The sequence below is a fragment of the Schistocerca piceifrons genome, chromosome 2 (genome assembly GCF_021461385.2).
Source record: "Schistocerca piceifrons isolate TAMUIC-IGC-003096 chromosome 2, iqSchPice1.1, whole genome shotgun sequence".
In the NCBI taxonomy this organism is placed as follows: Eukaryota; Metazoa; Arthropoda; class Insecta; order Orthoptera; family Acrididae; genus Schistocerca; species Schistocerca piceifrons.
In genome coordinates this window covers 439,251,129-439,272,302 of record NC_060139.1, presented here as the reverse complement: position 1 = coordinate 439,272,302, position 21,174 = coordinate 439,251,129, and the positions used below count along the sequence as shown (strand labels likewise).

At 42.2% G+C, this 21,174-nt stretch overlaps 1 protein-coding gene across 8 annotated transcripts in view; it reads right to left on the bottom strand.

Moving 5' to 3' along the window:
* LOC124776204 (ankyrin-1-like) overlaps window positions 1-21,174 on the bottom strand; it is a 202,433-nt gene that overhangs the window by 109,657 nt on the left and 71,602 nt on the right. For all 8 annotated transcript variants that reach the window (XM_047251041.1, XM_047251045.1, XM_047251038.1 and 5 more), the window contains one exon: window positions 9,817-10,143. In XM_047251041.1, coding sequence (XP_047106997.1) covers window positions 9,817-10,143 — 327 coding nt within the window. The remainder of the gene's footprint in view (window positions 1-9,816; window positions 10,144-21,174) is intronic.

The window sequence follows — 21,174 nt, the reverse complement described above, 5'->3', positions numbered from 1 at the left end:
CGTGGCTAGAGCCCATAACTGCAACTTGTGGATGGCTCCCTGTAGGTGCCACTCAGTAACACCAGTACTGGTGGAGCACTACAAAATGCAGAAGTCGTCTACATACAGAGAAGGTGAGACGGACAGCCCTACAGCTGCTGCTAGACCATTAATGGCCAGTAAAAATAGAGATGCACTCAATACAGAGTCCTGTGGGACCCCATTCTCCAGGATATGGGGGGAACTATGGGAGGCACCAAACTTGGACACGGAAAGTATGAAGCGTCAGGAATTTTGGATAAATAACAGGAGCGGGCCTCGGAGACCTCACTCGTATAATGTGGCAAAGATATGATGGCGCCAGATCATGGCATACACTTTTCGTAAATCAAAAAAAGAGGGCAACCAGGTGTTGGCATCTGGAAAAGGCTGTTCAGATGGCAGATTCGAGGGACACAAGATTGTCAGTGGTAGAGTGACTCTGGCAGAAGCTGCCCTGACATGGAGCCAGTATGCCACATGACTCCAGGACCCAACCCAACTGCTGATGCACCATACATTCCAGCAGCTTACAAAGAATATTGGTGAGGCTGATGGGCTGATAGCTATCCACATCAAGCGGGTTTTTACTGGGTTTGAGCACTGGAATAATGGTGCTCTCTCACTATTGCGATAGAAAGACACCATCACACCAGATCCGGTTGAAGATGAGGAGGAGATGTTGCTTGTAGTCAGATGAGAGATGTTTGATCATCTGACTGTGGATCCGAACGGGCCCAGGAGCTGTGTTGGGGCAATGTGCAAGGGCACTGAGGAGCTCCCACTCTGTAAAAGGGGCGTTATAGGACTCACTGAGGTGTGTAGTGAATTAAAGGACTTCCCCTTCCAGCTGCTGCTTGAGAGTGTGAAAGGCTGGGGAAGGTGGTGGTGGTGGTGGTGGTGGTGGTGGTGGTGGGGGGGGGGGGGGGAGGGGTGGGTGGGGGGGGGGGTAATTCTCTGATGCAGAGGCTCGAGCATAGTGCTCAGCAATCGCATTTGTGTCAGTAGATAACACACCATATATGTTAACACCGGGAACACCTGTTGGGGTCTGGTACCCGAAAACACGTTTGATCTTTGCCCAGACTTGGGAAGGTGACATATAGCACTCAATGGTCGAGACGTATCTCTCCCAACACTCCTGCTTCTGTCGTTTGATAAGGTAGTGAATGCTTCAGCAACTTCCGGCGACCACCAAGGGACTGCCTTACGCTTTGGGCACCCTATAGGGCGAGGTATCGTGTTTTCTGCCGCAGAAACAATTGTTGTAGTCACCTGCTCAACCATAACATCGATGTTACCATGTGAGGGAGATTCAACAGTGACAGTACAGGTGAAAGATTTCCAGTCCACCTTGTTTAAAGCCCATCTGGGCAGGCGTCCGTGGGCCTGATGCCGGGGCAGTGACAGGAAGATGGGGAAGTGGTCACTACCACACAGGTCGTCATGTGCTATCCAGTGGATAGATGAGAGAAGTCCTGGGCTGCAAATTGATAAATCAATGGCTGAGTAACTACTATGAGCCACACTGAAATGTGTGACGTCCCAGTGTTTAAGAGGCAGAGGTCGAACTGAGATAATAAGGTTTTGACATCTCTGCCTTGGCCAGTAAGCGCAGTGCCACCCCACAAGGGGTTATGGGTGATAAAATCTCCCACAAGTAGGAACGGTTTGGAGAGCAGATCAATTAGTGCAGCTAATACATTCATCTGGAGGAAGCTATACATTGCAGACAGTTATTTCCTGCACTGTCCTTATTGTGACAGCCACAGCTTCAAGAGGGGTTTGAAGGGGCACAGTTTCACTACAGACTGAGTTCAGGACATAAATGCAAACTCCACCTGGCACTCGATTATAGTTGCCACGGTTCGTGTAATATCCCTTATAGTTGTGGAGCACTGGGGTCTGCATTGTCAGGAACCAGGTTCCCTGGAGGGCAATGCAAAAAGCAAGTGTAAAGCTTAACAGCTGCCATAGCTTAGCCAGGCGGTGGAAAAAACTGCCACAGTTCCACTGGAGGATGACATCATCATGAGACTGGGAAGGAATGGAACATTCAATGAGGCAGGTTACGCCTCATGGTCACCTGCTGCCACTGACTTGTTACCTGAGCAGGCTATATCCATTGTGTCTGAGGGTCTGGCGAGATCTAGGTCCTCAGCAGATGCCAGAATCTCCACACCACCCGCAGACGCAGGCAGAGCTTGTAGGTACCAGTGGTGTGGGTGCCACTGCAATTCCCTTGGTCTTGGGGATCTTCTTTTTGGATTTCTCTTGCTGCTCCTTGGGTTTCCCTGGCTGGAAGGACTTCACTGATGCAGTCTCCAGGACTGAGGATGAGTGTGAAGCCCTACAACCAGCTGCTTTTGAGCTCTTCAGCCACTGGCGGGTGTCATCTTTCCCACTAGCAGAAACCTGGGAAGGGAGTGACCCAAGGGACCCCATCCAAGCAAGAGGAGCTGAAGAAGTTGTACACTTCTCTGGCTTAGAAGTGGGGACAGACATTCCTGGTGGTTGGGGGGATGTTGCTCCTGAAGTAGATGGTGCAGGAGCAACATGGAGGGAAGTGCCACCCACCATCAAGGGGGTAGGTGCAGTCTTCCAGCTCTGAGAGGTGACTGGGTTGGTGGAGCACACAATTCCAGTTATGTTAGGCTAGGATATGTTTCACAAAAATGCATACCTCTGCCTCCTATCAGATTAATTTTGTTTGTTATCCTGTTTTCCCACCAGAAAACTATTGCTGTTGCATGTATTTTTACATGTGTTGCACAACTGTTTCATACGTTCCTGCCACCTGGGTTGCTGGATGTCGATTCTTTAAGCTGCACCTCTTATTAATGTGAGGGTTCAAGATGAAACAACTCACTACACATCATCACTCCACTCTACTAACAACTTATACAACTTATGTAATCTATACCAATGTTAAAACGTTTGGAATAAAAGAACTTTTATGAAAAGAAACCCTCCCATTGATTTGATAATTCCTTGTTTTCCAAGCAACAAAAATTGAAATTAACTATGAAACACACTCAAACAAAATGATAAACTACACTACTGGCCATTAAAATTGCTACACCACGAAGATGGCGTGCTACAGATGTGAAATGTAACTGACAGGAAGAAGATGCTGTGATATGCACATGATTAGCTTTCCAGAGCATTCACACAAGGTTGGCGGCGGTGGCGACACCTACAACGTGCTGACATGAGGAAAGTTTCCAACCAATTTCTCATACACAAACAGCAGTTGACCGGTGTTGCCTGGTGAAACGTTGTTGTGATGCCTCGTGTAAAGAGGAGAAAAGCGTACGTACCACCACGTTTCCAACTTTGATAAAGATCGGATTGTAGCCTATCGCAATTGCAGTTTATCGTATCGCGACATTGCTGCTTGCACTGGTCGAGATCCAATGACTGTTAGCAGAAAATTGAATCGGTGGGTTCAGGAGGGTAATACGGAACGCCGTGCTGGATCCCAACGGCCTCGTATCACTAGCAGTCGAGATGACCGGCATCTTATCCGCATGGCTGTAACGGATCGTGCGGCCACGTCTCGATCCCTGAGTCAACAGATGGGGATGTTTGCAAGACAACAACCATCTAAACGAACAGCTCGACGACGTTTGCAGCAGCATGGACTATCAGCTTGGAGACCATGGCTGCGGTTACCCTTGTCGCTGCATCACAGACAGGAGCACCTGCGATGGTGTACTCAATGACGAACCTGGGTGCACAAATGGCAAAACGCCATTTTTTCAGATGAATCCAGGTTCTGTTTACAGTATCATGATGGTCGCATCCGTGTTTGGCGACATCGCAGTGAACGCACATTGGAAGCGTGTATTCGTCATCGCCATACTGGCGTATCACCCGGCGTGATGGTATGGGGTGCCATTGGTTACACGTCTCGGTCACCTCTTGTTCGCATTGACAGCACTTTGAACAGTGGATGTTACATTTCAGTTGTGTTGCGACCCGTGGCTCTACCCTTCATTCGATCCCTGCAAAGCCCTACATTTCAGCAGGATAATGCACGACCGCATGTTGCAGGTCCTGTACGGGCCTTTCTGGATACAGAAAATGTTCGACTGCTGCCCTGGCCAGCACAGTCTCCAGATCTCTCACCAATTGAAAACGTCTGGTCAATGGTGGCTGAGCAACTGGCTCATCACAATACACCAGTCACTACTCTTGATGAACTGTGGTATCGTGTTGAAGCTGAATGGGCAGCTGTACCTGTACACGCCTTGCAAGCTCTGTCTGACTCAATGTCCAGGCATACCAAGGCCGTTATTACGGCCAGAGGTGGTTGTTCTTGGTACTGATTTCTCAGGATCTATGCACCCAAATTGCAAGAAAATGTAACCACATGCCAGTTCTAGTATAATATATTTGTCCAATGAATACCTGTTTATCATCTGCATTTCTTCTTGGTGTAGCAATTTTAATGGCCAGTAGTGTACATTCTGAGTGAACCTTCACCACAGTCTGAATAATTAAAAAAAATTGTCTCAAACCAAACAAAAATCATCACCCTGTACAAACTTCATATATGAACACTGGAACTTACTCATTACAAAATACATAATAAATGGTAATGTATGTAAAATGGTGGAATGTTTTTTGAGTTGGAAGGATCCTTTCATGCTTTTACCTGATTTCCGTAACACTTTACTAAATGGTGGAGCAGCATAAAGGAACTTTCAGGCCACTGTGAAAGATAGATTTGATCTCACAAGTAGACAAATAGACAGCAGTTGTAATTAATTCTGTATACATATTTAAAACAATCACTGTGTAATTCACTGATGTATTTAACATACTGAAGTTATTATGTAAGCCCATCTTATTTGCTTTCTGTCATGTAATCGTGATTATATCAGCTTTTAATGCACATGTAAAAAATCATCAATAATCCTGTATTTGATGATATTCCTAGCCATATCATTTCATGTTCACAAAAGAAAAAAATCAAATTAAAGAAAATATTAAAGAAAATAAAAAAATATTATTTAGCATTAATGAATATATATATGACTGTTTAGTGAAATGAGTGAAACCAGAATGATTTACTGAGGGACTATCTTGGAACTCCAAACCAGTTGCAGATTTCCTATCTAACAGCTTACAGGAGCAACAAAAATTTGATTTTCAACATTTTGTGTGATTATTGGCCAAATTTAAGAATTTAAAATGCTGTCACAATCTGCTGATTAAGAGGCTTAATCATATGTTAAAAGTTTAACACAATAAGACAAGTATTACAGTTAGAAACTGTGTGTGTCTTGAGTTAGCATAGCTCACAGCATACAAATACACGACTTTTATTCATCCAGTTTTTGAGAATGAGAGCACTTAGCGACTCCGAACGAATTTTAAACATAATTTCAAACCTTTATGAAACTTTTCCTTGCTGACACTCCCACAAAATGATGAAAGGAAAAAAGTTTATCACTTACTACATTTTTACTGTTTGTGCAATAAAAATTTAGCACCAGACACGATTTTTTTGTTTATTACTTCTTTACTAGCATCTCTATCCGAAACACATTTTTGCAGACAGTATCCACATGTACCACTGAATATACCTGCAAAATTATACCACTATACAATACAGTTAGGAAATATGACGTCACAGACATTTTGATGTATAAAAAACTAGCTTCAGCTTAAAATAATGTGCAGCGAAACTTCAAAATCTGGCATGAAATTTTTTTTATTACTTCTTTACTACTAACTCTATTCACAACTCATTTCGCAAACAGTATCTACAAATATCACTGAATGGACTTAAAAAATTACATTGTTGTACAACACATAGTTCTGGAAATATGACATCATAATCATCGAAATGCATAAAAAACTAGCTTTTGCTTAATGCAGAGTGTGCAAATTACCAACACTTTATTTATCCTGTGTTTCATAATAAGATCACTTTAGTGACTTCCAACAAACTTTTAAGTGTAATTTCAAACCTTTCCCGAATTTATCCTCACTTACATACCTAATGTCAAAAACGTAATACTTCAACACATTTGTGAAGCAATCAGATGTTTGAAGCTGTTTTATACATGGGGGGTTCGAGTCTTTGAAGAATAGGTGGTTTACTGATAGTAAATAAAGTCTCCCTGCCCCCCGCCCCTCCTCCCATTATGGAAATTTTCATAATTTGGTATAATAGTGATATTTGCTCTCTGGAGTGTTGTTGTTGTTGTGGTCTTCAATCCTGAGACTGGTTTGATGCAGCTCTCCATGCTACTCTATCCTGTGCAAGCTTTTTCATCTCCCAGTACCTACTGCAACCTACATCCTTCTGAATCTGCTTAGTGTATTCATCTCTTGGTCTCCCTCTACGATTTTTACCCTCCACGCTGCCCTCCAAGACTAAATTGGTGATCCCTTGATGCCTCAGAACATGTCCTACCAACCGATCCCTTCTTCTGGTCAAGTTGTGCCACAAACTTCTCTTCTCCCCAATCCTATTCAATACTTCCTCATTAGTTATGTGATCTACCCATCTAATCTTCAGCATTCTTCTGTAGCACCACATTTCGAAAGCTTCTATTCTCTTCTTGTCCAAACTATTTATCGTCCATGTTTCACTTCCATACATGGCTACACTCCATACGAATACTTTCAGAAGTGACTTCCTGACACTTAAATCAATACTGGATGTTAACAAATTTCTCTTCTTCAGAAACGCTTTCCTTGCCATTGCCAGCCTACATTTTATATCCTCTCTACTTCGACCATCATCAGTTATTTTGCTCCCTAAATAGCAAAACTCCTTTACTACTTTAAGTGCCTCATTTCCTAATCTAATTCCCTCAGCATCACCCGATTTAATTTGACTACATTCCATTATCCTTGTTTTGCTTTTGTTGATGTTCATCTTATATCCTCCTTTCAAGACACTGTCCATTCCATTCAACTGCTCTTCCAAGTCCTTTGCAGTCTCTGACAGAATTACAATGTCATCAGCGAACCTCAAAGTTTTTATTTCTTCTCCATGAATTTTAATACCTACTCCGAATTTTTCTTTTGTTTCCTTTACTGCTTGCTCAATATACAGATTGAATAACATTGGGGAGAGGCTACAACCCTGTCTTACTCCCTTCCCAACCACTGCTTCCCTTTCATGCCCCTCGACTCTTATAACTGCCATCTGGTTTCTGTACAAATTGTAAATAGCCTTTCGCTCCCTGTATTTTACCCCTGCCACCTTTAGAATTTGAAAGAGAGTATTCCAGTCAACATTGTCAAAAGCTTTCTCTAAGTCTACAAATGCTAGAAACGTAGGTTTGCCTTTCCTTAATCTTTCTTCTAAGATAAGTCGTAAGGTCAGTATTGCCTCACGTGTTCCAGTGTTTCTATGGAATCCAAACTGATCTTCCCTGAGGTTGGCTTCTACTAGTTTTTCCATTCGTCTGTAAAGAATTCGTGTTAGTATTTTGCAGCTGTGACTTATTAAGCTGATAGTTCGGTAATTTTCACATCTGTCAACACCTGCTTTCTTTGGGATTGGAATTATTATATTCTTCTTGAAGTCTGAGGGTATTTCGCCTGTTTCATACATCTTGCTCACCAGATGGTAGAGTTTTGTCAGGACTGGCTCTCCCAAGGCCGTCAGTAGTTCCAATGGAATATTGTCTACTCCGGGGGCCTTGTTTCGACTCAGGTCTTTCAGTGCTCTGTCAAACTCTTCACGCAGTATCGTATCTCCCATTTCATCTTCATCTACATCCTCTTCCATTTCCATAATATTGTCCTCAAGTACATCGCCCTTGTATAAACCCTCTATATACTCCTTCCACCTTTCTGCTTTCCCTTCTTTGCTTAGAACTGGGTTTCCATCTGAGCTCTTGATATTCATAAAAGTCGTTCTCTTATCTCCAAAGGTCTCTTTAATTTTCCTGTAGGCGGTATCTATCTTACCCCTAGTGAGATAGGCCGCTACATCCTTACATTTGTCCTCTAGCCATCCCTGCTTAGCCATTTTGCACTTCCTGTCGATCTCATTTTTGAGACGTTTGTATTCCTTTTTGCCTGTTTCACTTACTGCATTTTTATATTTTCTCCTTTCATCAATTAAATTCAATATTTCTTCTGTTACCCAAGGATTTCTACTAGCCCTCGTCTTTTTACCTACTTGATCCTCTGCTGCCTTCACTACTTCATCCCTCAAAGCTACCCATTCTTCTTCTACTGTATTTATTTCCCCCATTCCTGTCAATTGCTCCCTTATGCTCTCCCTGAATCTCTGGAGTGTAAGAATCCATATTTGCATATTTGACAATCTTTATCACCCCTCTCTTTGTCCGCTATTGAGAGAAATGTGTTACAAATATAAAGCAGAGTAAGTGTGTGTGTGTGTGTGTGTGTGTGTGTGTGTGTGTGTGTGTGTGTGTGTTGTGTGTGTTGTGTGTGTTTGTGTGTCCAGAATTTCCTCCCAAACCCCTGGACCGAATCTGGCACAGAGTACGAGTATCAGCACTGTGGGGTTTATAACCTCCTAGCTCCAATACAAGTGAAGATATGTGTGAAAGCATGCTTTTCCCAGGCTCTGGCATACAGGCTGCCCTTCACGAAAGGCATGTTGTGTATGAACACGATCAGCCTGCCAAATCAACCCACTGTGCAGGGCAGCCTAGATGTCTGGGGCAAGAAAAGGTTTTTCTGACCTGGAAAAGTACCTTCCCTGCAGGACAGGCATGATGAGGGAATAGTATTGACCTCCTTTAATGAAATGTATTGCATTGGCTACATGCACTGATGAGTATGGCCAGCGACAGGTTGATATGGATTAAAAATGGAATGCACAGAACAATGGGTAGGAGTAAATGGACAGAGACACACGGGGAAAGGAAGATGGGTAAAGCAGGTGGAAAATGTCAAGTAGTGGTGGACAGGTGGAAAAGGAAGATGGGTAGACAGAGATGAAAAGAGAGAGGGGAAAAACAATAGGGTCAGAGGGAGGGGGAATGATGATATGGTGGGGTGGAGGAGAAGGAGATAGAGAGAGAGAGAGAGAGAGAGAGAGAGAGAGAGAGAGAGAGAGAGAGAGAGGAGGAGGAGGAGGAGGAGGACATGAAGAGAGAGATAGAGTGGGGAGGAGGAGACACACGGACAGAGGTGGGAGGATGAGGTGGACACAGAGAGGTTGAGGAGGAGGTGTGTGCAATGTATCTGCCCAACACATATGTGGGTGAAGCTGTGGGGAAAAGATTAGTTACATTTACATGACTATTTTCCATGGCCATTCTGCTGTCATTCATTAGAAGAAGAACATGTAGGGATACTTGAACCTGCTTACAAAATATACACTGAAATTAATTATCAGAATTTGTTTCAAAAATACTCTTCTTATTCAATGCAAAAGTTAGTTTAAATGTCGAGAAACAGTAAAGTTTTCAGTCACTGAATAGCCACTGTCAACAGGAAAAATTTGCTGGTAATGATGAATATAAACTACATTTTAGAACAGTCTGTGACCATGTCTTGAGAGTTAAGTAATCTTATGCACTTCCTCTAAAAAATATTGAAAGGAATGGAACTCTTGCAGACACAGACAAGTAAAATCTGCACCACTTGATAACAGGGAAGTTTCAATAATTCACTAGATTGACATTATGAAAAAACTGCAAATTAATTATGGCCAGAAAAACTGCATGATCAGTGGGCTAGTTAATAGAAATCAATTATTATGAATATTTTCTGATAACCAACAATATCAATTCAATCCACTAGATTTAACACTCTTTCAAAAGAATACAAATTTAATGACATACTTACCATGAATTTCTTCAATGTTGACTTTAGCACCATGTTCAACTAGGACACGCACAACTTGATCACGGCGACGTAACACTGCTAACATCAGTGGTGTGCGATCTGATGCATCAAGTGCATCAACATTTGCTCCATGCTCCAGTAAAACACGTACAAAGTTCGTAAAGCCTCTTGAAGCTGCAATGTGCAATGCTGATGTCCTGTCACTAGTTTTGCGATTAACTTCTGCCCCTGAGTCAAGCAGGTGGACTGCTACAGCACTGTGCCCACGGGAAGCTGCTAGATGTAAAGGAGTGCGGTTCTCTTTGTCTCCAATATCAACACGACATCCTGAAAATATGTTGTCATAGTAATGAAATTATCACAAATGGATGCTATTCCTGTTTTTTTTAAATGTAATTCATACATCTCTCTCTCTCTCTCTCTCTCTCTCTCTCTCTCTCTCTCTCTCTCTCCCACCCCCCACCCTCTCTCTCTTCTCAGTGGTCACAGGCCCTGTTGACCACGCGCTGCATCACTGATCTGCTTCCACCGCCTTCTATCTCTCACAACCTTTCGCCACCCTGCAGAAATTCCTAATGTCCTCCTCTATGTCATCTTTCCACCTTCCACAGGGTCGGCCCAATGGTCTTGTTGTCTGGAGAGTTCCTTCAAATGCTTTCTTGGTGATTCTGTTGTTTTCCATTTGAGCCACATGTCCAGCCCATTGCAGTCTCCTACTTTTTAATTTCTGGATAATAGTGGGCTGCTTTCGCATTTTCCATACACCATTCTCCAACACAGGACCCCAGATTTTTCTCACTACTTTTCTTTCAAAAACATTCAGTTTTTCTCTTTCATTCTTTGTAAGCATCCAGCTTTCTGAACGATACAGTACTATGGGGCAGACGATAGTGTTGTATATCTTCATCTTTGTGGTGATTGACAAAGCTTTACTTTTGTGTGGGTTGCTTAGTGAATACAGACATCTTGACCCTGAGGCTATTCTTTAATTTATATCCATTGTTATGACATTTTTACTGTTGAAATGTGATCCAAGGTATTTAAACTGGAGAACTTTTCAATTTAGAAAGCTGGTCAATTTCAAAATAAGGATTTGGGTTTATGGCTTGACCCCCCCTCCCTTCCTCCATATACTGATTCCATGTGTTCTACAGAATCATCTAAGTTTCAGATCAACCTTTCTTTCTTGCTCTCAGTTCATTTATGGTTGTGGTGAATCTTACTATTCCTGTAATGTTTTGTATGCCTTTTGCTATTCTAATATCAAATTGTCGCAGAAGAAGCTGAGTAGCACCATCACCGTGGTGTAGTGGTTATGATACTAGACTGCTGCATGGAGTGTTGTGAGTTCAAAACTCGTCTGAACTGTAAAATTTTAATTTCTATACTCAGTTCGAGTACATTCCAGAAGTATCCACAAATGTCAAGAATCACTGTACTAGAATGTTCTATAACTGTATATATACCGTATGTGTTCTGACAGGAGGCAGTTCGCTCCATGCTCTTGCATGTGCAAGTGCTGAACAAACTTTCATTAAGTGAAGTCAGTGTTCGTCATTCATCTAATTACACCTTCTTCTACACGACATTCTGGTGGAGACGCTGGGTATTGGAACTTGTGATAGCGCACATTATAGACGACACAGTAGCTCTCATCAGGCCACGACAGAGCCGCCATTTACATGGCGAGAAACCTTCGAGCCATATTCAACAGAATGCAATCTATCGGAGACAGAAGAAGAAGAGGACATTATGATGACAGCAACTGTGTGCCACCACATGAGACATCCTTACGGATGCTCTGATGACGATGGCCAAGATCCGAACAAGTGGCTGAAGGTATATGAGTGTGTAGCCAAATGGGATGACACCTTCTGTTTGGCTAACGTATTTTTCTACTTGGAGGGCACTGCCAAGCAATGGTATGAGAACAACAAGAAGTTCACAAGCTGGGAAGTATTCCAGGCAGAACTGCACAAGTATTTTGGCGATACACAATGACAGAATTGCAAGGCTGAAGATAAATTTAAGTGCAGGACACAGCATCCAGGAGAAACTACAGCATCCTACATTCAAGACATCTTGGAGCTCTGTAAAATAGTGGACCCTTGAGAGGAGGAGGGAGATAAGGTTGCACATCTCATGAAGGGTGTTGCTGAGAACATGTATCAAGTCCTTCTCCTGAAGGAGGTTTCGACAGCAGACGACTTCATAAAATAGTGCCAGTATATCGAGACAATGCATCAAAAAAGAATTACATGCAAGAAGTTTGAGCAGCTTCCAAACATTGTATTGATGTCTGTGATGGAGGAAGCAACAGATTTCACAAGTGTTCTTCATCAGATAGTGAGAGAGAAAGTTCAGGCACTTGGATTGCACGGTGAGCAAAAAAGCAAGATGCTTCAAGAGGTCATATGGGAGGAAGTGGAACAGACATTGAACCCAATCTCTCATCCTTCACTTCCCTTTAAAACGGTGAAAAAGTTGAAACCCAGGTGAAGTTATGTTACTACAATGCACATGTGGAACCTGTTTGGGCATCAAGGAAGACTGACGTCTGGAGGACCCAGGATAACCACTGCAGACGACCGGGTCATGTGGTGCACTATTGTCGATAAGGTGGTGGATATTTGATGACACCCACGCTGGAAGACAGCAGACTGATATTAGCTGACACCAACTCTGGGACGACAAAGATGAACAAGAAGATGTGGGTGCAGCATGACGTAGGTCACCATTGCCGCAAGCTAGCCGCTGGAGAGGACACTCCCCAACACGCCGATCAAGGTCTCCATCACCCTTTAGAAGCTCCAGCTGATCACCTACCCGCTGCAACCTGGAAAAATAAAGGGTGCGACCTTCCTTGGAGGTGAGGCCGCTGAAGAGAAACATCCTCCACCATTGATCACTACAAAAATGATAGGAAACTACATCGATATCCTCATGGATGGCTGACCAGCCCAAGTTCTTGTGGACTCTGGAGCATCATATTCAGTCATTTAGGCGAAGTACCATCACCAGTTGCACAAAACCGTATTTGTCGACAATAAAACATCTCTGCTGAAGGTGGCCAATGGGAGGATCGCGCTATAGTTTTAACTAAGCGCGATCCGCAACGAAAAAGAGCTTCCGGTCCGCCATTGCTGTTTTTGTCCGCTCAACTTCCTGCCGCGCACAGTCTTATCTCTGACGTACATCTGCTATGCAGGCGGCAGCATGCTCATTTGACTCGAGGCAGCTGCACGAAGCACACAGCCATGCCGTACTAGGTTGTCTGAAGGGGGCTAAGTTTTTCTCAACCATGGACATGTACTTGGGATACTGGCAGATCAAAGTAGATGAGGCTGATGGTGAGAAAACTGTATTCATCACCCCTGAGGGCCTCTATGAGTTTAACGTAATATCGTTTGGTTTGTGTAATGCACCAGCAACTTTTGAACGGATGATGGATAATATTCTAAAATACCTGAAGTGGATGATGAGAGAAAATGATGAAGAATGACATCATACAGCCTTCGCAGAGCCCATGGTCGTCATCAGTGGTTCTCATCAGGACGAAAGATGGCAGTTGGCGCTTTTGTGTTTATTACAGGACAAGATAACTAAAAAGGACGTTTACCCTCTTCCACGAATTGACAATACACTAGGTTGTCTGAAAGGGGCTAAGTTTTTCTCAACCACAGCCCTTAGAATTCATCATCTTACACAAGTGTAGTCATGACGTCATTCTCGGATGGGACTTTTTGAAAGCTTCTCAGGCAATTATAGACTGTGGTCACTCGAAGATTATGCTAAACAAGATGAGATACTGTGGAGAGGAAGATGCACATCCGAGTGTGTGGAGACTATGTGTGCTGGATGAAGTGACCATTCCTGAAGTCAGCGCAAGAAAGGTAACTGTCATGTGTCATGCCATGCATCAACCCATGGATCTTGTAGAGGAATGTAAGAGAGAAGCATACCACTGAAGAATAACTTGGTTATCCCAACCTCTGTTGTCTCGTTTAAGAACATAATCGGTGAATTGTGGATAGTTAACTGTCGCCGAGAACCACAGATCCTTCCAAGATGCATGTGCATTGCAAATGCTGAGCTGTTAATTGCAGAACAGCTGAATGTCATAGAAACCTCCCATGTCGAGTCTGTGGGTGAAATTAGCACTACCACTATGAGACAAGATCTTCTAGCTCGACTATCACCAGATCTCACTAAGGAACAACAGAACAAGCTACTTGCCATTCCTCAAGAATTATCTGAATGCTTCAATCCACAGGTGAAGGCCAAATAAGACAAATCGACGGTGAAGCACTGGAGACCATCAACTAATAATCTAGAGAGAATATCGTGTGTCAGCAACAGAATGTCGAATAATTCACGACAAGGTAGAGAAAATGATGAAGAATGACATCATACAGCCTTCGCAGAGCCCATGGTCGTCATCAGTGGTTCTCATCAGGACAAAAGATGGCAGTTGGCGCTTTTGTGTTTATTACAGGACAAGATAACTAAAAAGGATGTTTAGCCTCTTCCACGAATTGACAATACACTAGGTTGTCTGAAGGGGGCTAAGTTTTTCTCAACCATGGACATGTACTTGGGATACTGGCAGATCGAAGTAGATGAGGCTGATGGTGAGAAAACTGTATTCATCACCCCTGAGGGCCTGTTTGAGTTTAAGGTAATGCCGTTTGGTTTGTGTAATGCACCAACAACTTTTGAACGGATGATGGATAATATTCTAAAATACCTGAAGTGGATGATGTATCTTTGTTATTTAGATGACAGTATAGTGTTCTCAAAGACATTTGATGACTGAGGGCCATTCTTAAGTGTCTCCAACAAGGCGGACTGAAACTTAATCCAAGAAAGTGTCTCTTTGGAGCAAAAGAAATCAAAATACCTGGACACCTTACGTCAAACGAAGGTGTGTGTGGCCAGACCAAGAAAAGGTGAGATCTATAATGGAATTTCCTATTCCTAAAAGTATTAGAGATATGAGAAGCTTCCTCAGATTATGTTCTTATTGCCATTGTTTTATCAAAGACTTTTGTATCAAAGCCAGGCCACTCCAAGAGTTGTAAAAGCCAATGCTAAATTTATTTGGGGTGGTACTCAACAAGATTCTTTCGATGTGCTGCGAAAAGCTCTGACGACTGACCCTGTACTTGGTCTGTATGATGAGAAAGCACCTACAAAACTACACACAGATGCCAGTGGGTATGGGATCGGTGCTGTTCTGGTGCAAATTTCAGATGGATATGAGAAGATTACAGCCTATGCTTCTAAGACACTTACAAAAGCCGAGAGAAACTACTCAACTACAGAAAGAGAATGTCTTGCTGTGATCTGCACCATGTGCAGATTTTGCCAGTATCTCTATGGAAGGCCAAACACAGTTGTTACAAACCATCATTCACTTCATTGGCTGACAGGTCTTAAGGATCCAACAGGATGACTTCCCAGGTGGTCACTACGTCTTCAACAGTATGACATTACCATAGTGTAGAAAAGTGGAAGAAACCACAAAGATGCCGACTGTCTCTCAAGAAACCCTGAGCAAGTCCATCAAGACTTTGATGAAGATAGTGACTGTCTCGCAGCACTCCAGGATCTCTCTGCTGAGCAGAAGAAGGCCGCCAAGATATCTCAAATTATGCTTGCCTTAAATTGGTCAGAGGATGTGAAAGGACAATTAAAGATAGTTAATGGATTACTTTGCAAGAAAAACTTTGATCCGTTTGGAAAGAGGTGGCTACCAGTGATTCCTAAATACATGAGCTTAGATGTTCTCCAGAAATTCCATGACACATCTAAGGCCGGAAATTTAGGATTTATTAAGACATACAATAGAATCCGCAAGAGATTTTTCTGGTCAGGTTTATTTAGGAGTTTTCATTACTATGTGTCGCACTGTCGAGAGTGCCAGAGGAGAAAAACAGTTCCTCAGAAACCACCTGGCCGAATCATAACAATTCCACCATCCGAAACGCCATTCCAGTGTGTTGGGATTAACCTCCTTGGACGATTTCCAACATATGCTAGTGGCAATAGATGGATGATTGTTTTCACTGATTATCTGACACGCTATGCCATTACAAAAGCCGAGGAAACAGCCGAAGCATTCGAGGTAGCCAAATTCATCATAGAAGACACTGTCTTAAGACACGGTGCCCAAGGTCGTTAATTACGGATCGAGGGAAAGTTTTTCAATCGAATCTTGTGACAGAGATAAACTGTCGGTGCAACATCACTCATTACATGATGACTGCCTACCATCTGCAAACTAACGGGCTTACTGAATGCTTTAATAAGACCTTGGTCGACATGCTATCAATGTTCATCAATGTTGAGCAGAGAAACTGGGATGAGGTGCTACCTTTCATGACATTTGCCTACAACACCGCCAAACAAGACACCACATGATTTACGCCATTTTTTCTGGTGCATAGGCGGAAGGCGACTATGACAACGGACACTGTGTTTCTGTTACATCCTGATGACGTGGACGACTACTACATCGGCCAGGTGTTAACCAGAGCTGGGGAAGCTCAGCAGTTACCTCGACTCCACACACTGCAGGATCAAGAAAATGATCGCCGAAGGTATGACGTGAGCCACCGCCCTGTTGTCTACCAGCCTGGTGACGTTGTCTGGATCTTCACTTCTGTTCTGCTTTCTCTGAGAAGGTCAGGTGCTACTTTGGACCTTATAAGGTTGTAAGACAGTTGTCTGACGTCACTTACGAAGTTGAAGATTTCGACCCTGACACAAGACGACAAAAGATCAGAGATATGGTCCACGTCCTTCGAATCAAGCCTTATAAGGATCCTGCAACCCAGGGTAAATTCGAAGCTCCAGTGACAGGCAACAAACGGAAAGGTGACGAGGAGCGTAGCAGCAAAGGAAGTTCTAATAAGATCACCATCAGTGCGAACTTCAGTCATTGAGAGTCAGAGTATGCAGGACCGAAGACTCGTTCCTGGACTCTGATCTCTTAAGGAGGGAGCAATGTTACAGAAGAAGCTGAGTAGCACAGTCACTGTGGTGTAGTGGTTATGATACTAGTCTGTTGCAAGGAGGGCCACGAGTTCAAAACTCACCTGAACTGTAAAATTTTAATTTCTGTATTCAGTTTGAGTACATTCTAGAAGTATCCACAAATGTCAAGAATCAATGTACTGGAATGTTCTGTAACTGTATATATAGTGTATATGTTCTGGCTGGAGGCAGTTTGCTCTGCGCTCTTGTATGTGCAAGTGCTGAATAAACCTTCATTAAGTGAAGTTAGTGTTCATCATTCATCTAATTACACCTTCTTCTAAGTGACAAGGTTAATCACAGTTCAGAAATTGTAGTGCAATGTTCGATTATCTTTCAAAAGTTTTATTGTTGCCATAATTTACTAAGTATTTATTTAAAACAAACACAAATCTGACTCATGTTCATGTACCAAACTACGTGGAATGTAAGATCCTTAATATCAACACTATAATTTTTATTTTATTAGAGGTTCAGTTGACTCCCAATAACAACAGGGTTGCTAACATATGGAATGAGTTAACCTTTTATAAAAGAATTACAATCTATACATAAAAATCAATTGTGAATGGCTTGACTGACTTCTTTTCGGTGAGTTCGTAATTTTCAAGGCAAAGTTTTTATGAAACAAAATTTTTGGAAAATCCACTGAAAAAGTCAGAAATTTGGATGGTATATTTGTTTGAAAATCTAAATGAAAGAAATGTTATGGTCGGTCTGACAGTTCTGCTGTCACACGTTTTCATAACATAAAAAATTCAACATCACATGCTGATATTTTGCAAAAAAGAATACAACTGAAAGTGATATTTCAGTGTGTTATCATTGGTGATCATATCTTTGGTGCACTGATAGCAAAGACTGAAATGACGTCAGTTCATGGTAATTGGTGTGTTGTAAACATTTAATTGATTTCAGTTCGTGTTGATTTCTTTGGAAAAAAATGGCACCATTGGGGCACTGAAATATTGGGTGGCATATGGGCAACACAGGCCAACTACATGATCACTAAGTCCACGAGACTGACAAAGAGCATATACTGTGCTTGAAGGAAAATCAAATTCTGTCAAGTCCACCAAATATGTTTGCAAGTACGTCACAAAAGGATGCAATGTGACTGGGTTTTGTATTGCAGCTCCTGATTCCAATGATGAAGTTTTGCAATAAGAAAATGTAAATTTATGTCAGCAGCAATGAGGAAGTTTGGAGAATCTTTTCATTCTCCATACATGGGCATTATCACACTGTGGTCCATTTAACTGTGCATCTGGAGGAGGAACAAAGAGTTTACTTCACGGCAGCACATGCAGTCAGAGACCTGAATGACGATCAGTGACAATGCTGACAAGCATCCATTTGCAGTAACACTGTTTTACTTGGAGATGTCAAGATGTTTCACATGGGATGCAACACCAAAAAAATTCAAATGATGCAAACATGGGAAGCTTGTTACTGGACACATGAATGTATATTCAACTGATGTGCTGGGGTGCATTTACACAAAATGATTCTAATGGCTCTGAGCACTATGGGACTTAACATCTGAGGTCATCTATCCCCTAGAACTTAGAACTACTTAAACCTAACTAACCTAAGGACATCACACACATCCACGCCTGAGGCAGAATTCAGACCTGTGACCGTTGCAGTCGCGCGGTTCAAGACTGAAGCGCCTAGAACCACTCGGCCACATCGGCCAGCCCGCATTTACACAGTTCATCCAAGTACCGACAAATGTTTTCACCCATGTTTGTCATTGGTTAATTTTTGTGGACCAACTTCATTTGGATTTTTATGAACTGTCAATGGTGAGTTGCACACAGTAACTGGGAAGCCTGTCAGTTTTTTCATTTGCTCGAGGACGACATTCATTGGGATTATATACTCACTGACGCTGTTACTTTGTCTGCTGCGCATCAAATTCAAGCACTTTTTGACATCAACAATTCAACATGTTTTCCATCGAATCCACTCTATTTGTGGAATAAGCACAAAGACAATATGCCCGAAGACATTCTGCATCAAGTGCACACAAGAATAGTGAATCCCAAGCTTGAATTCTGCAAAGAGATCTCCAATGACATGCTGATTTCTATAGAGGATTTGTGCCTGATGCTGTCTGGCAAGATGCTGCATGAATTAACAATTCTAGTGCCGAACCGCCCCATGCAAAATGCATTCAATCTAGAAACTGAACGAGAATGAAAATATGATTGAGATGCTTTAAGCCAATCAGTGCGAACATAGGTCCTACTTTTGAATCAGCAGCAGAAAAATGCATATGACAGACTGATGCAGTAGTCAATGACACATACAAAGGAATTTTCTTCCTCAATGTGCCTGGTGGAACTGATAAAACGTTCCTAATTTCACTGATTTTAGCTTTGATACATGCACAAAGTCAAATACCACAGGCTGTAGCATCATCTGGGATCAATGACACATTGTTAGGAGGTGGACGAGCAGCTCATTCTGCGTTCAAACTACCACTGAATTAGCAAATAACATATGGACCAACAGGCAACATTGCCAAAAATTCAGCAATGGCAAAATTACTACAGAATGGCAAAATAGTAATTTGGGGTGACTGTACTACGACACACAAATGAGCACTGGGGGCACTCAATCGAACACTGTGAGATCTGTGAAATAATCTGGACCTCTCAGGAGGTACAATGATTTTGCTGGCTGGCAATTTTTCACCAATTTTCTGAATTTCAACAGCTTTGAAATAAACACTTGCTTGAAGTCAATGACTGTGTGTTAATGATGAATATGAGAGTTGCGTTACAAAATTATGAATGGACGGAAGTGTTTTCCAGCAATTATTAGACAATGGAAATGGAAAATTCTGGCTGAAGCTTCCACTGGCCTCACTTCATTTCCACCTATTTTTTGTCAATTCACAACTTTGAAAGAAGAACTTATCATGAAATTGTTCCTGAATATTGCTGCAAATTAGAAAAACCATGTTTGATTGAGTGAACGAGCAATTTTGGCATTGAAAAAAAGGATGTAGACCATTTGAACATAGAAGTTCAAAGTCAAATTGCTGGCCAATTATATTCATTTAATTTGATCAATTCCATTACTGATCCAGATGAAGTCATCAACTATCCAACTGAATTCCTAAATTATTGAATTTGCAAGGAATGCCACTGCACAATTTTCTGCTCAAGGTCAGCTCAGTGATAATCATTTTACACAATCTGAACCAACCAAAGCTGTGCAATGGAACAAGACTCACTGTTAAGAAGCTGACGAACAACATAACTGAAGAAATAATAATCCTGGCAGAGTTCAAAGATGAGGGCATTCTGATTCCAAGAATATCACTAATTCCAAATGACTTGCTGCTTCAATTTAAGCTGTTCAGTTTCATGTTTGCCTTGAATTTGTAATGATGGTTAATAAATTGTATGCTCAATCATTAAAATGTGTGGAATACACCTTGAATTGCTGTGTTTTTCACATGAGCAGTTATACGTAGTGTGCTCGAGAGTCACTAAACCACTAGCACTAATCACTTTCTCTCTGGACAGAAAGATGAAAACTATTGTTCACCAGCAAGCGTTGCAATGAACGCATTAAGAACACCAAGAAATCATCATCAAAACAATGAATTTCGATTTATCTCATGTCAATAACTTCATGATCTTACTGCAATTGTTTTGTTTCAATTCACGCAAATTCAAGGAAAGATGGATAATGGGAGGAGGGTGGAGGAGAAGAGCAACAGAGAGAGGGAGAAGAAGGAGATTAGGATGAATATTCACTTCCCATCAATTGCGAAGCAATGCAGGCTTTGCTAAAACAATGAGAGATTTTTAATTTCATCCACGTGAAATGTGTGGTCTTAAGTTTTCCCTGTCAATCAACTGTCTGTATCATTCTTGGTAGCCTATCTGTGTGCAGTCATTGATGAAACAATATTTCAATAGTGTGCCTTGCTGTCATCTTCAGCTGATACCAGCAGAATGAGTGTCCTTGTTACAACATCCTCCCCACAAATACCTAAGACTCCTTTCAAATCAGCTGACTATTCACAAATAAAGGCCCCTTTCATCACTCAACACCTCTCGTAACAATTTGTCATCGACTACCCATCAGCTTCGAATATTTTTGGCCTGGATGCATTCCAACTGTTTGGCTTTTCAATTCCGATGAAGCTAAGGTCGTTTCCATGGCTGTTTCTTTTCAGTACTTGGACGATCTGTGCTCAGCTTTTGCATCATTGTTTGCAACGGATCTTGGATGTGCTTTGCAATTTCAGGCGCACATCACACTTTGGCCGGATATGCAGCCTCGCTTTTTCCGAGC